Source organism: Saccopteryx leptura, chromosome 3 (assembly GCF_036850995.1).
Source record: "Saccopteryx leptura isolate mSacLep1 chromosome 3, mSacLep1_pri_phased_curated, whole genome shotgun sequence".
Taxonomy (NCBI): Eukaryota; Metazoa; Chordata; class Mammalia; order Chiroptera; family Emballonuridae; genus Saccopteryx; species Saccopteryx leptura.
In genome coordinates this window covers 27,572,804-27,588,052 of record NC_089505.1, presented here as the reverse complement: position 1 = coordinate 27,588,052, position 15,249 = coordinate 27,572,804, and the positions used below count along the sequence as shown (strand labels likewise).

At 36.7% G+C, this 15,249-nt stretch overlaps 1 protein-coding gene across 1 annotated transcript in view; it reads left to right on the top strand.

Annotated features, from left to right (window-relative positions):
* The window catches only part of PEX7 (peroxisomal biogenesis factor 7), an 81,616-nt gene that overhangs the window by 58,929 nt on the left and 7,438 nt on the right, over positions 1-15,249 (top strand). Inside the window, exon 9 of the mRNA XM_066371756.1 lies at positions 986-1,085. Within this exon, the coding sequence (XP_066227853.1) occupies positions 986-1,085 (100 nt within the window). The remainder of the gene's footprint in view (positions 1-985; positions 1,086-15,249) is intronic.

The following is a 15,249-nucleotide window of genomic DNA, read 5'->3' as shown; positions in this document are numbered from 1 at the left end:
AATGAGCTGTTTATTCATTGTCTCTCTGGTACCACAAGGTAGATTATCCATAGCAACAGTCCTTTTCAAACTTAATAAGGCCAACTCTGTATTTATTAGGAAAATAATACCACCAGGTTAAACAAACTGATTGTTGGTTTTGTGTATTTACTCTCTTTCAAAGAGATCTGCTAACCCTTCACTGTGTTCCATGATAAGCAGGTAAAGCTTTATAAATAAAGTACTATCGTATATTTTGTGGGTTGAAAATAAGGTTCAAGTCCCCAACAGTAGAAATCAGATATATAATGGTAAATATTACCAATCATTGTCTACAGAGGATAAATAGGTTACTTAATATTGGCCCAGGAAAACACATTTCAGTTTTTCTTGACTCTAGAAATTACATTGAATGTATAAGAAAGACTGTGCCTCAAAAGCAAACAAAAAAAAAAAGAAAAGAAAGGAAGTTTCAGAATTATAGAGATGTTTTCTTAAGAGAACAGATTCTTTTTAAAGAATTTGAATTGCTGTTGAAATGTAAATTAAACTCAAGGTCTTCTCATGTCAGTCATTGAAAAATGAAATAGTATTTAAAATCATAAAATATTAGAGTGCATTTATTCTAATATCCTCATGTTACAGCAACAAGTGCTTCTAGAAATAGCTACAAAAGCTTAGTGTCTCTCATCCAAATGTCTTTGTGTAATATAAAAAAAATTCACTAAAACTTGCTAAGTTTCACACTTGAAGGTATACTAATGGGAATATAATGATTGTTTACAAGAGTAGCTTGATTAATAATTTCATTTTTTAATGTAATAGAATAGAGTACATTTTTTCTAAGATTTTAAAAAATGTAGATCAGTAAGGAGACCATGCATCTATGAATTGGTTAAACCTATTTTGATAAAAATCTTTGCTATGTTAAATATCTGTTTTTCTTAGTTAAAATTTTTGGTAGTTTTAGCACTTAAATTAATTTTTTTTTAATTTATATTCACAGATTCTGGAACTTTTCGAGGCCTGACCCTCTACTTGAAATAGTAGATCACCATACGGAGTTTACATGTGGTTTAGATTTCAGTCTTCAGAGTCCTACTCAGGTATGGCTTGCGATCTCCTGATGTTTTTTCTTCCCATTCAGTTCACAGATGTCTCTGTATGTGTCATGTGTTATTTTCATGAACAAAAGTGTTGCCTTTAGGGAAGAGCAAAGTACCTTTACTTAATCATTCTTATCTCTTTGCAGTATTTGAAATGTTAAGGTTGCCTGACCTGTGGTGGCGCAGTGGATAAAGCGTTGACCTGGAATGCTGAGGTCACTGGTTTGAAACCCTGGCTTGCCTGGTCAAGGCACATAAAGGAGTTGATGCTTCCTACTCCTGCCCCCTTCTCTCTCTCTCCCCACTTTATACAATGAATAAATAAAAATTAAAAAAAACCAATACTAAGATACTAAGGCATTAGAAATACTAGGGAAGGAAAGGTATCTAGAAACCTGACATACCTCTCTCCTCTTGGAAGACTGACTTCCCTGGGAGGAAAGAGTCATCCCCCAAAGTACTGTGCCTTAAACGGTGAAGGCTTTGGGTACACCCCTCCCAGTGGAAAGGGTGACAAGAGAAGAGTGGAATGGGAAAGGGTTGTCCCCAGAGTTTGGTGGGACTCCAGAGTGTGTGGTCCTTGATTCAGCTGTCCCACAAGGAGTAAGATGAAGGGCAAGTCATTTCCCCTCAGGACTGTCCCCCTCATCTCCGCACCCCATGTTGAAAGGGCGGCTTCAGAACAGGGACAAAGAAAAGGAGAATGGCTGCTGTTTTAATTAATGAACTTTATATGTCCCACTTTTTGTTCTCTGAGGACTTGAGGGTTTAAATATTTAGGTTTATTCTTTTTAACTATTTTGGTTTTGGAAACTCAGCTCAGAAATGCTAGAATATGTTGAATGATAAGGCACTTTATAACAGATTATGTGAAAACACTAACATATCAATGAAACAATGTAATATGTGGAAATTCTAGAGAGTGACTTAGAAATTATGCTTTTATGACAATTTCTTATGACAAATTTTAGAAGTCAGAAAAAAAAACAGACCCCATTTTTCATTACTGTGTTCTTAATTAAAAAAAAGTTTTTTTTGGCCCTGGCTGGATGGCTCAGTGGTAGAGCATTGGCCTGGCGTGCAGGAGTCCCGGGTTCGATTCCCGGCCAGGGCACACAGGAGAAGCACCCATCTGCTTCTCCACCCCTCCCCCTCTCCTTCCTCTCTGTCTCTCTCTTCCCCTCCCACAGCCAAGGCTTCATTGGAGCAAAGTTGGCCCAGGCGCTGAGGATGGCTCCATGGCCTCTGCCTCAGGTGCTAGAATGGCTCTGGTTGCAACAGAGCAACGCCTCAGATGGGCAGAGCATCGCCCTTTGGTGGGCAGAGCATTGCCCCCTGATGGGCATGCCGGGTGGATCCTGGTTGGGCGAATGTGGGAGTCTGTCTGACTGCCTCCCCGTTTCCAACTTCAGAAAGTACAAAAAAAAAATTTTTTTTTAGCGAGAGAGAGAGACACAGACAGACGCATAAAGACCAGAAAGGAGAGAGATGAAAAATATTAACTCGTAGTTGCAGCACTTGTGTTGTTCATTGATTGCTTTCTCATGTGTCTTAACTGGGGGCTCCAGCCAAGCCAGTGACCTTGGGCTCAAGCCAGCAACCATGGGGTCATGTCTTTGATCCCACGGTCAAGCTGGAGCTGGCGACCCTGTGTTCAAGCTGGTGAGCTTGTGCTCAAGCTGGTGACCTCGAGGTTTTTTGTTTGTTTTGTTTTTTTGTGGCAGAGACAGAGAGAGTCATAGAGAGGGACAGATAGGGACAGACAGACAGGAAGGGAGAGAGATGAGAAACATCTCTTTGTTGCAGCTCCTTAGTTGTTCATTGATTGATTTCTCATAAGTGCCTTGACCGAGGGGCTACAGCAGACCAAGTGACCCCTTGCTCGAGCCAGTGACCTTGGGCTCAAGCTGGTGAGCCTTGCTCAAACCAGATGAGCCCACGCTCAAGCTGGTGACCTCGGTGTCTGGAACCTGGGTCCTCCACATCCCTGTCTGACGCTCCACCACTGTGCCGCCTCCTGGTCAGGCACGACCTCGGAGTTTTGAACCTGCGTCCTCAGCATTCCAGGTCCACTCTATTCATGGTGCCACCACCTGGTCAGGCTGTGTTCTTAAATTTAAATGAATACATAGTTTTTCTGTTTGATATTTTAGGAGTTAAGACAAAATTCTGAGTTTAAAATATTCTCATTAGACATTGAAATAGTCTCGTTGACATTAAAATAATCGTTTAAAAATGACTAAATAGCAGCTGAGAAGAAACTGAAAGAGTGATGGGTGAAATGGCATTATCCTGAATGTAAATACAATGCAATGTGCTTCAAATGAGCTAGTTTTTTCCCCTGACAAATCTATTATAGATGGTTTTAAATAAAATATTCATACCTGTTTGCTCTCCTAGTTAAAAGAAATTTTTTTAAGCTGTACCTATTGAAACATGGCAATACCAAACAAAGAACCCTAGAAAAACGTTTCGCTCTCATATGTTCCTGTTAACCTGTATTCCACGAGCCCAGACTGTGGCCTGGGGCAGCGCATGTGCCACCTTGCTGTCCCCACCCAGGTCTGAGAGGGGCCAAATGCTTTCTAAATCCTCTACACATACACCACCTTTTTAAAAACAACCTGTTTGCAGGGGATTAGTAATTAGATTTTATGCATCCTTAAATAATAAGGTAATTTATTACAAGGTCAAGAATTTTGTGTGTAGTCTGGTGACGGTCATCCATCTCTTTCAGTTCAACAACCAAATTCCATGTGTCCTAAAAAAATAGTTGCTATTGAGAGCAAATAGGAGTGGAGAAGCAGGGGTTTCAAGCTTTAAGTAAGCAGCAGGTTCAATGGCATAATGTACAGTTCAACTGTGCAGGAAGTCTCCACTGAGTTACTTCAGGTGGGACAGAATCTCGGGATTAGAGGGACCTTAGAAATAGGATCACTCCCTCTCCTTCATTTATTCTTTCCACAGACATTATCATATGCCATAACTTGTACTAGGCCCTGGGGATTCAGTGGAGAATGAAAATTACCATGGGCTCTACCTTCATAAAGTATTCAGTCTACTATTATATCAAATATACTGCTCATAAAAATTAGGGGATATTTTAAAATGAGTATGAAGATATAAAATATCCCCTAATTTTTGTGAACAGTATAATTTCACGAATGAATATAAATGACGGTTGTGACAAGCCTCTGAGGGAGAAGTATGTTGTTCCTCAAGAGTTTGTAATCAGAATAGATAGTTGACCTATTAAGAAATTTGTAAGAAAGTGAGGATCATCTGAGATCTGTAGGTGTTAACTATATGAAGAGACAGAAGGAAGATAGAGCATAAACAGGTAAAAGTAACAGTATGTTATAGACCCTGTGATGGGAGGGTGCATGGATAGTGCTTGAAAATGAAAGAAATTATTTCATCCTCATTTATATTATTCAACATTTGAATTAGAAAATATATTTGTTGTCATATTTTTAAAAATGGAGTGCTGAGACTATTGACTAAATTTTGTTTCAGTGTTAGTTTTCTATGTATAATTTTTTGCTATTTCATACAAATGAAATTTTGGAGAGTTATTATTTAATGAATTTTTTACTATGAATGTATTTTTAAATCTTTTCAAAGTATTATTACATAGTCACTATTTTACTATTCTTGATACTCATTGATTCATTCATTCTGTTGTATTTATTGAATATATATTATAGCTGTGTGGGGCAAGATATTACAGTGTAATGTGATAGATGTTAAAACAGAGGGAAGCAAATGATGCTTTGGGGAAATCTGCATTCACTCATTTATTTATGATATGTATCATATTATTTATAAATACATATTTTTCAGGTGCCTACTAAGTGCTGGGCATTGTTTTAAGTACTAAGAAAAACGCAGTGAGCAAAACAGACTATATTCTTGATCTCACAGAGCTTACTATTGTGGGAGAAATCAAATAATAAACAAGTAAAAAATAAGATGATTTCATAAAGTAGTAAATGCTGTTTGGAACTGGAGCAATTTTATAGAGAAGATGGGGGAAGGGCTGTTTCTGCTTGAATGGTCTGGGAAGGCTCTCTGAGGAAGGAAAATTTGAGATGCAAAACTGAATAGTGATAGGGAGCTAGCCATCTAAACATCTAAGGGAAGAATATTTTTCACAAGGGAAACAACAAATGTCAGGTTTTTGAAATTGTAATGGGTTTGGTTTGATTAAGTGACAGAGAGAAGGCCAGTGTGCCTAGAGGCTGGTGAATGAGGGGAAGAGTGAGAGCAGGTAGGTAGGGGTCAGATGGTAGGGCCTTGTAGACCCTACTGTGTTTGATTTGCTTATAATTGCATTATGAAGCTATTGGAGATTTAAAAGCAGAATGATAGAAATAGATTTTTATTGTAGTATAATTGACAAATTAGTTTCAGTTGTGCAAGATAATGGTTCAATATTTGTAATATTGTGAAATGATCACAGTAAGTCTAGTTAACATCCATCATTAGACATAGCTACAAAAAAGTTTTCTTTTTTCTTGTGAGGACTTTTAAGATACACTCTATTAGCAACTTTCAAAAAAGCAATACAGTGTGATTAATTATAATCAGCATGCTATATATTACATCCTTACGGCATATATTTTATTAACTGGATGTTTATTTTATTAACTGAAAGTTTATTTTATTAGCTGGAAGTTTCTACCTTTGGACCCTCTCCACTCATTTTGCCTACCCCCAGCCCTCCATGTCTGGGAACCATCAATTCCTTCTCTGTTTCTGTGGGCTTGTTTTTGTTCCTTTGTTTTCGATTCCACATATAAGTGAGATCATATAGTATTTGTCTTTCTTTCTCTGACTTATTTTACTTAGTATAATGTCCTCAAGGTCCACCCATGTTATCACAAATGGCAATATTTTCTTCCTTATATGGCTGAATAATGTTTTAATTTACACGCACACACACACCACACACACATATCACATTTTCTTTATCCATTCATCCATTGAAGGACTCTTAGTTGTTACCATATCTTGGCTATTGTAAATAATGCTGCAGTGAACATGGGGTTAGATGTATATTTTCAAATTAGTATTTTTGGTTTCTTCAAATAAATACCCAAAAGTAGAACTGCTGGATCATATGGTAGTCTATTTTTAATTTTTCGAGGAAGCGCCGTACTATTTTCCATAGTGGCTGTTACTTCTTTACATTCTCACCAACAGTACACAAGAGTTCCCTTTTCTCTACATCCTTGCCAACACTTGTTATTTCTTGTTTTTTTGTTTTGTTTTGTTTGTTTGCTGGTAGCCATTCTAACAGGTATAAGATGATACCTTATTGTGATTTGATTTGCATTTCCCTTATGATTAATGATATCAAGCATCTTTTCATGTACCTATTGACTATATGTGTGTATTCTTTGGAAATATGACTTCAGATCTTTTGCCTATTTTTTAATCGGATTTTGTTTGGTTTTTTGTTTTGGGGTGTTTGTTTATTTGCTGAGTTAGACTAGTTCTTTATAGATTTTGGATGTTATCTTCTCATCAGATATGTAACTTGCAAATATTTTCTCTCATTCCCACTAATAGTAAAGGGCATGTAAAAAAACCCCACAGCTCAAATTATACTCAATGATGAAAGACTGAAAGATTTTTTTTCTAAGATCAGGAATAAGACAAGGAAGTTTGCTTTCACCACTTCTATTCCACATAGTATTGGAAGTCCTGGCCAGAGCAATTAGTCAAGAAAAAGAAATAAAAGGTATTTTGAAAAGGAAAAAGTAAAATTATCTCTATTCTCAGATGATATAATTTTATATGTGGAAACCTTTAAATTGAACCATTTCAACAATTATAGTAAATGTAAGTGGTCTAAACATCCAAATTAAAAGACAGTAAAATCATAAATATATGAGACTTTGACAAAGTCACCAAGTCAAGATTTTGTGACCTACAGGATTGAGTATTTGAAAAAGAACATTTTTGGTATTTTTTCTTAAATCCTAGGATTTGGTTACTTTGTGTATAATATTTTCAGTGATGAGTTAATACTATACTTCTCCCTGTAATTTGTCATTAAAAGTTTATTATTTTTCTTCTTTTTATTTATATTCTGTTTTGGACTTTATAAACTTTCTTTCCTTTCTAAGATGATTAATTCAAACAATTGTTTTTCACATACCTAACATTAACATATTTTAACACAAACAGTTGTATTGTTTATATTAATAATTTATATTTTTACCAAGAAACATTAATCTTTTTTCTAAGGGAGATAAGAGTCAATTCTTGGTTCATCTTCCTAATTTTCTCTCACCTTACTTTATTTCAATTATCTATTGCTATATAATAAACTCCCCCACAAGTTAGTGACTTAACAATTTCTTTTACCCACAATTCTGTGGGTGAGTAATTTGGGCTGGGCTAAGCTGAGTAGTTCTTTTATTCTCACCTGAGGTCACTCATGTGGCTCGAGTCACCTGGTGGCTTAACGAGTTGGATGTTCTAATATGGCCTCACTCACATGTCTAGGGTATAGCACTGATTGTCTTCTGAACCAGGTGTCTTCAGGTGAGTCCAGGCTGCTTCACTTAGAGTTGTAGATTTCCAAGGGGGTGAGAGTAGAAGCTGCAAGGTGTCTTCAGGCCAAGCCTTGGAAGCCACACAATATCCCTTTTGTTACAAAGCAAGTCACAGGCCTGTCAGATTCAAAGAGTGAGAAACTCCACATCTTGATGGAGTAGCCACAAAGAATTTGTAGCCATTTAAAATTTTACCATATTAACTTTTTGTCGGTATAGTTAGTAGTTTAATTTATTTTTGACATATTTATCCTTTATTTTCACAGTTTGTGGCCAAGTTTACTGATTGCATGTTAATTTATTTCACCTTTTCATAGTTTATTCCCTGATAAGATATCTTTCTCTCATACCTTTTAGAAAGTAAGTATCTTTCAATCTGGTTTCAAACTGTGTTGTCTCTTGTGCTGATATGAACAGCTGTACAACTTTAATGATGTTACTTTAGGGCTTCTTAATATATTATCTGTCTTATAAGAAAATTTATCTGAGTTCTTATATGAACTCAGTAATTCTTTTTTTCTTGTTAGCTTCTCCCTTCTTAGAGATCTGAAAGATGAGATCCAAAGCATTCTTCTATTATACCTCTTTTCTTCTTGACAGAATGTAAGATCTTGCCTTTAAAGGTTTAAAACTTGATGAATAAGTGTCTGGGGTCGTTCTTTAAGAATAATTGCTGAGAAATTCTCTATGCCCTCTTGTTAACAAGGTGGACGTTATCTTTCACTTCAAAAATGTTTTCTTTGATTTTTCCCCCCTTTGATCATGATTTGTACAGTCCTGGCATTTCCCTTTTCTCTCTTATCCTTGTTATTTCTAAATTAGATACCGTTTTTCTGTTTTTTAGGTCTATGATTCTCGGCCTATAATATACCCACTTTGTATAATTGGGGTTTCCTGCACTAATGTATTTTTAGAATTCTTGCCTTTGTGCTCCGCAGTATCGAGCCTGCTCTCTCAACTGCTCATTGATATTAAGCCTAGTATTTGTGAGCTGGATCTGGGTCTACAAATTGTTACACATTCCTTTTGGGGCATAGTTACTTCTCTTTTAAAATAGAAATTATTAGTTCATTCCAAGATATTACTTCTCTATGTTTAATAAAATTTATCTTTTTTCCCATGATGAAATGGGTAATTACATATAAAAGAAAGAAAAAAAGATTCCCAGCACTCCATAAGGAATCTCTGTTATACCATATTAGTATTTCTTTTCAGTCCCTCTTAAAGAATCTTTTTAATTAACATGTAATACTCATATTGAAAAATGTACTACATGTTTTAAGTGTAGAGCTCAATGAATTATCAAGAAGTGCCCATGCCCATGTACCCACCACTCAGTTAAGATACAGAACATACTGCCGGCATCCCAGGGGCCCCCTCATGCTTCCTCCCAAATCTTACTCCTCGCTTCTCCCTAAAGGTAACTACTCTGTTTGTGTGCCTGTTTTTCATAGTTGTAGTTACACTACACATAAGAATTTTTCTTCTGGGATTCCTCAAGTACTTGGTAAACATAATCTTTTATGAATGGTCCTAGTCTGTCCATCCTTAAAGGGAGTAGAAGAAATTTTGTATATTTTCATTTTGTTTGGTAGAAGATGCATAGATTTGATTCTGCTTTAAACTAGTTCTCTAGATGTTTTTGTTTTTAGGGGGGACAGACAGACAGAAAGGGAGAGAGATGAGAAGCATCAACTCATAATTGCGGCACCTTAATTGTTCATTGATTGCTTTCTCATATGTGTCTTGACCGGGGAGCTCCAGCAGAGCCAGTGACCCCTTGCTCAAATCAGTGACCTTGAGCTCGAGCCAGCGACCTTGGGCTTCAAGCCAGCAACCATGGGGTCATGTCTATGATCCCTGCACTGAAGCCGGTGACCTCAGAGTTTCGAACCTGGATTCTCAGCATCCCAGGTCAGTGTTTTATCTACTGCACCACCGCCTGGTCAGGCTTTAGATATGTTTTTTAAAGTATCTTTGGCTTGCCCTGGCCTGATAGCTCAGTTAGTTGGAGCATTGTCCTGAAGCACAGAGGTTGCCTATTTAATCCCCAGTCAGGGCACATACAGGAACAGATTGATGTTCCTGTCTCTCTCTTTCTCCCTTCTTCTATCTCTAAAATCAATAAAATAAACACGAGAAAGGGGTATCTTTAGCTTTGTTGGTGTTTTAGTAAAAATATTCATCATTTAAAATTCAGCTTATGTTTTGATTCAACTCCCTATTCTCACAATCTTAGATCACAGGTTAGAGGTTGACAATGGGTAAAATACTTTCAATTTCTCAGTGTATGGTTGGAAAGTGAGATTTTAGAAGAGGACTAGCATTGTGGGTAGTTAGGATATCTGTGTCCTGGGCACTTTTTACCTGACGTGGCATTTTCTGTACCCGTCACACAGGGCTGGAAAGAACACATGCCAGAAGCTTCCACTGTCCTCAGGCAGGAGTCTGTTGTTTCCTCTCTGATGCTTTCATAATTGTATAATATTTAGCTTAAAATGATATCACAAGTGCTTGTTTTCCCCGAGCCGTGAGACGTTCCCCAGGCCCGGCCCTGCAGGGTCAGGGTGTGTCCTAGGATGGATGTGCGGAGCCCGTGTCTGCTGCCCTGGGCAGGGCCTGGACAGCCCTTGCAGTGAGAGCTTCCAGAGCGATCGGCCCCGAGCCTCTGGTGCCTTTAGCTCTGAGCTCGCCTTCCCGAATCACCCACTGCTTCCTCATTTCTCTTCTAGACTATGGAGAATTGCTTCTAAAACCCAAGCAAAACTGTTGACTTGGCACACTATGAACTACTTTTCAAAAAAACTATATTTGGGCTCTTGATCCTACTCAACTCACCTTTAAAGTCTTTTTGATTTTCTAGTCCATTCTCCACAGTATTTTTTCTCAGCCTTCTACAGTATCATTAACGCTCTGGACATTTGCCTTTGCCTCGTGCTTTACTTTAAAAATAGCCGAGGATGACTGTCTTCCATTTCTATTCCCTCAAAATATTTATGCTCTATCTCTATTTCTCCCCCTTTCCAGTAGGTTCCTAATTTTATCACTGGCTTCCACATCCACTGCTTTTCTGATCTTCAGTTAGTTCTTTCCTCTACTTTCAAAGCTCATTTGAAGCCACTACCAATTTCCTGGCCAGTAACTTCTGTTTCTCTTTTATTATTAGACATCTAGAACTTTCCTTGAGGTTCTTTTGTCTTCTATTATTAGATACTGCAACTTCCCCTTGAATCTGTCATTTGATAATGTGCTAACGATGCTTGACCCATTTATCAAATTGCCTTTACTGTGTGATCTGAATGGGTGTCTTGTTTTTCTTTCAATATTTCTAACTTGGTCAGTTAATTGTATACTTAGGTCTGATCAGAGACCTCCTGGGAAGTCATTCTAGTTTCTTTGTCTTTCTGCATCCCTAAAGTCACTGGACATTAAGTTGCTTATAAATTCTTTCTTACCAGTATCTCTGAAATCTAGACCCTGTTCTTCTGGCTCCAAGACTTTAGATAAGCATTTATTTAGTACTTCTGCTAGGGATCACTGCACTGATCTCTAAGGTGTTTCCATCATTCCACTGATTTTCAACACTACTTCATGGGAGAGCTTTTCATAATGCACATCTAATTTTGTTAGTCATTGGCCCTGTTAAAGACATCAGGAACAAGAATTAATATTAGTACCACTGTTAATCAATATGGTTCTAAAAATTATAGACAATTAGTAATAGGAGAAAACAAAATAGAATATAAATATTTTAAATATAGGAAATTTTGGTTATTTATACTTATATGATTGTCAAATGTTTTAATTCAAAAATACCAACTTTAACCCTATTAAAAATAATAAAAGAGCTCAATATGATTAGTAAAAATAAATATACAAAAATGAATACTATGTATATACCAGCAGTCATCAGAAAATCAAATGGGAATAGTTACCTTTACATGGCAACAACCTTGTGTGTTGTTGTCTGTGTTTGTATGTGTGTGTGTGTAGGACACATAGAGGAATAAAACATTTTTAAATGTGCAGGTACAAATAAAGAAATTATATGTTTACAAAGGAACCTTTAAAAAAGAGTAGAGTAAATTAACAGACATGTTCAGCTATAGAATACATATTTTCCTTCTCATTGCTACCATTTTTTAGGTCTTTCTCACCTAATACGAATATTACAAACTCATGGTCAGCCACTCTTATGATGCTCTTTACCAACTGTGACCATTAACCATACTAGTTACATAAAAGTTTGAATTTACAAATCTATACAATCAAATTGTTGTTCTCGTGTCATCTCAGAAACCTGAAAGGGGCAGCCATTACCTTTAGGGTAGAGTCTGGACTCTTAATCTTGCTTTCCAGTTTCAGTATAATCTGCATTGTTTTCTAATTATATTTTGCACCATCCTATGCAATCCTATTACATACTAGTTATATTTTATTATTTGTCATCTCCATGTTTTTGCCACTGTTTTTCTTGCTCTCCCCCACTTCTGCCTATGATGTTTCCTTTTCCAGAATTTACATTTCTAGGACCATTATTGTTGAGGCTGTTAGACAAGTCTTATCTGATCCACTAAAGATAAAGTTTTATTATAAACAACTTATTGATTGGATTTGTTTCTTTAATATCCTTGTGTCTACTGTAGGATCTAGTCTAATACTTTTGCACATAGGAAATGCTGAAATATTTGTTTAATACATTTTTTCTCAAGCATATCACATGTGACAATGTCATGATGTATATGCTGTAACTCTATTTAGAAATTGATAGACAGTTTTGATATATAATAAATTTTTATTCAGTTTTTCAAGAATGCTTTATTATATAATTTAAAGAAATTGTCATATTAGGACAGTAGCAGAAAAATTAGTGTGCTTATTCTGAAACTTAGAAATATCTCTTTTGCTGTTAAAAGTGAAAATGAAATAACTAAAAATAGAACTTATATGAAATCTTACCCTATTAGTTTAATTTTCTCTACCCTAGAAGATAGAAGCTTTTAAAAATATAATGAAGATTAATTCTATCTTCAAGTTTTAATTCAGTAAAGGAATACAACAGTGTGACAAAAAATTTTTCCTATAATGTCGATAATTTTGATTGAGTTTTAAAGAGAAGATTTTCACTTTGATCTCAGATTAAGGGAAATTTAAAAGGCCTAGGGATGAAATGTGCTGCAGTGGGGGCTTGCAGGTTAAGAAAGAAAATCTCCACTGGAAAACCCTTGGGCAGAGGAGGCAGAGCCCGGAGGCTCCCACTGCGGTGTCCCCGTGCACACTCAGGGTGAGGGAAGTGGGTCAAACATGATAGGCTTTGGCAGCCAGCCTCCAAGAAACCTGAGATGGGAGTCAGACAGGAGTTAGAAGAAGGCCTCTCTCAAAAGATGAAGAATTTTATCAGAGGAGGTATAATGCAATTTAGTTGCCTTAAAGATAGAAATTTTAGTTCTTCCTTTATCCTTATTTTTCACTGCCTGGAATACTTCCCTTCTCTCCATCATGCCCCCACCCCACTAACAGTAACAACAAACACCCTCTGGCTAAGGCATACTCCTCCTGTAAGCCACAGTTTAGGCAATAGTTTCTCTTAGAAGCATGCACTTTCCTCCATGTTTGGTTATTCATCGGCTGGACCCCATGGTTCCCCAGTCATTGTCCATATCACTCTACATGGTAGGTGTCTGTTACTTACCCATCTTTCTGCTGGCCTTCAGATCTGTGGGGACAGAAATCTGGGCCATCCTGGTTACTGTAGTATCCTCAGCATACTTCTGACAGAGAGGAGGTGCTCAATAAATATTTGTTGAATAAATGGATGAATATAAGTATGTATATATATGAATTATGTTTTAGGTAGCTTTGCAATATAAAGAAATATTTGACTAACAGCTCCTGGGACATAAAAGAAAGCTCACTGTGAAACTTCTCTACATAATATTCATGACACTCAAAAATCTCCCAAATCCTACGAAACTTGTCTTTACCCAGATTTCTGACCTTACACCTGGCTAAGTGCACTTTACCACCTGTCAGGCTCTACTCAACAAAAGCTTTGGAAGAGGAAAACCATTGCTTATATATGGGATCATTAATTTATTAATTCATTCAATAAGCATTTACTAAAAGTTTGCTATATACAAAACAACAAATACAGATTTGATCAAGATATATAATCACTGATTCTCAAAAAGGTCCTATTCAGGTTTTGTTGTACAAAAACATTTACATCCATTATGTGTATGTTGGTAGAAAACAGAAACTGTATCACCAGCATGCTTTCCTTTTCTTCTTTGTTTTCATACAGCATAGAGCCATTTATTGGGCAAATGCTAGAATGTGCTCAGCTCTGATGCCTGAGAGCTTTGCTCCATTTGGATCAGATTTTTTTTTCAAATCTGTATTTTTCTTTGTTTGGCTCTCTGGATTAATCTATAGACCATTTCACCCCGTTTAAACCTCAACAAGGTTAAAATAAAAATATTGCTATTAACTGTAATTCAAGTGAATAACAGAAATTTTTCAGGTGTTTAATTAGAAATTCCTGATATTGGCATATGAAGAATAGGATCTGGAAGCTGCATACATTTTTGCTTTAGAAATGTTTTAGGCAGAGCTAGTGTTTTTCTTTAAGACAGTCCAGTCACATTTCTTCTTTTTTCTAATCCTCCTCCCAATTTGCTATCTTCCTACCACATTTTAATAGTGGCAAATTAATCTTGTTTTTCTCCTCAGAAAAGGAAGAGAATCCTTCCTTCCTTAAGAAGAACACTTGAATCCTCTTAAATTTTGAATTTCTTTTCGGTCAACAACAAAAATTGTTACACATAACATACTCCCAAAGAACTCCAGGACAGTGCACATGACAAAAGTCCAATTAAGAAAATTGATAAACACCAGAGGGTCTCAGTTCTGGCTGCATATTAGAATGTCCCCTAGGTGATTATAATGCTCAGCAGAGAAACCCCTGGATTAACTTTTTGGGTCAGGGGTTGAGAATCCGAAGGAAATGTTTGATTTTTTCTCTCCCCTCCTCCAACAATGATAAATACACACAAAATGTTGCATTCATGGACTTTCTGAAGCCCACCTGTGAACCCTGGTTTACAGACCCCAGGCTGTGATGTCCATGAAGCGGATCCGAGGACCCTTCTTTGAGAACAATGGGGACCAGTCATCTGTGTCTTAAGCCCATCTGTGTCTAAAGGTGATTCTAATGCCCGATAAAGCTTGAGAATCTCTGCCCTATAGAAGTGCCACCAGGGAGCTACGGTTTAATTCTATGCTTTTGGTTATTTGAGGGTTGAGCTGTTTATTTCCAAATTAGTCATCTGATGAATGACTACATTTCTTTTGTAAAACCACTCTTTTTGCATTGAATAATTTTCGTAATGGAGAAATACTATATATTTCTCTCATAGTCAAGTACTGGGAAAAACTTGATCTCTGCTGATGAAACGGCAGATTGATTATGACATGTACATATCTTATATCATTGTTTGTTTGCCTTTTTACCTTTGCTGCCCGGAGGTGTAAAGCTCAATTTCATGTCAAATTTTAGCCATTATTCTTAGTCTCTTTCCAATATAATTACTTGTCCC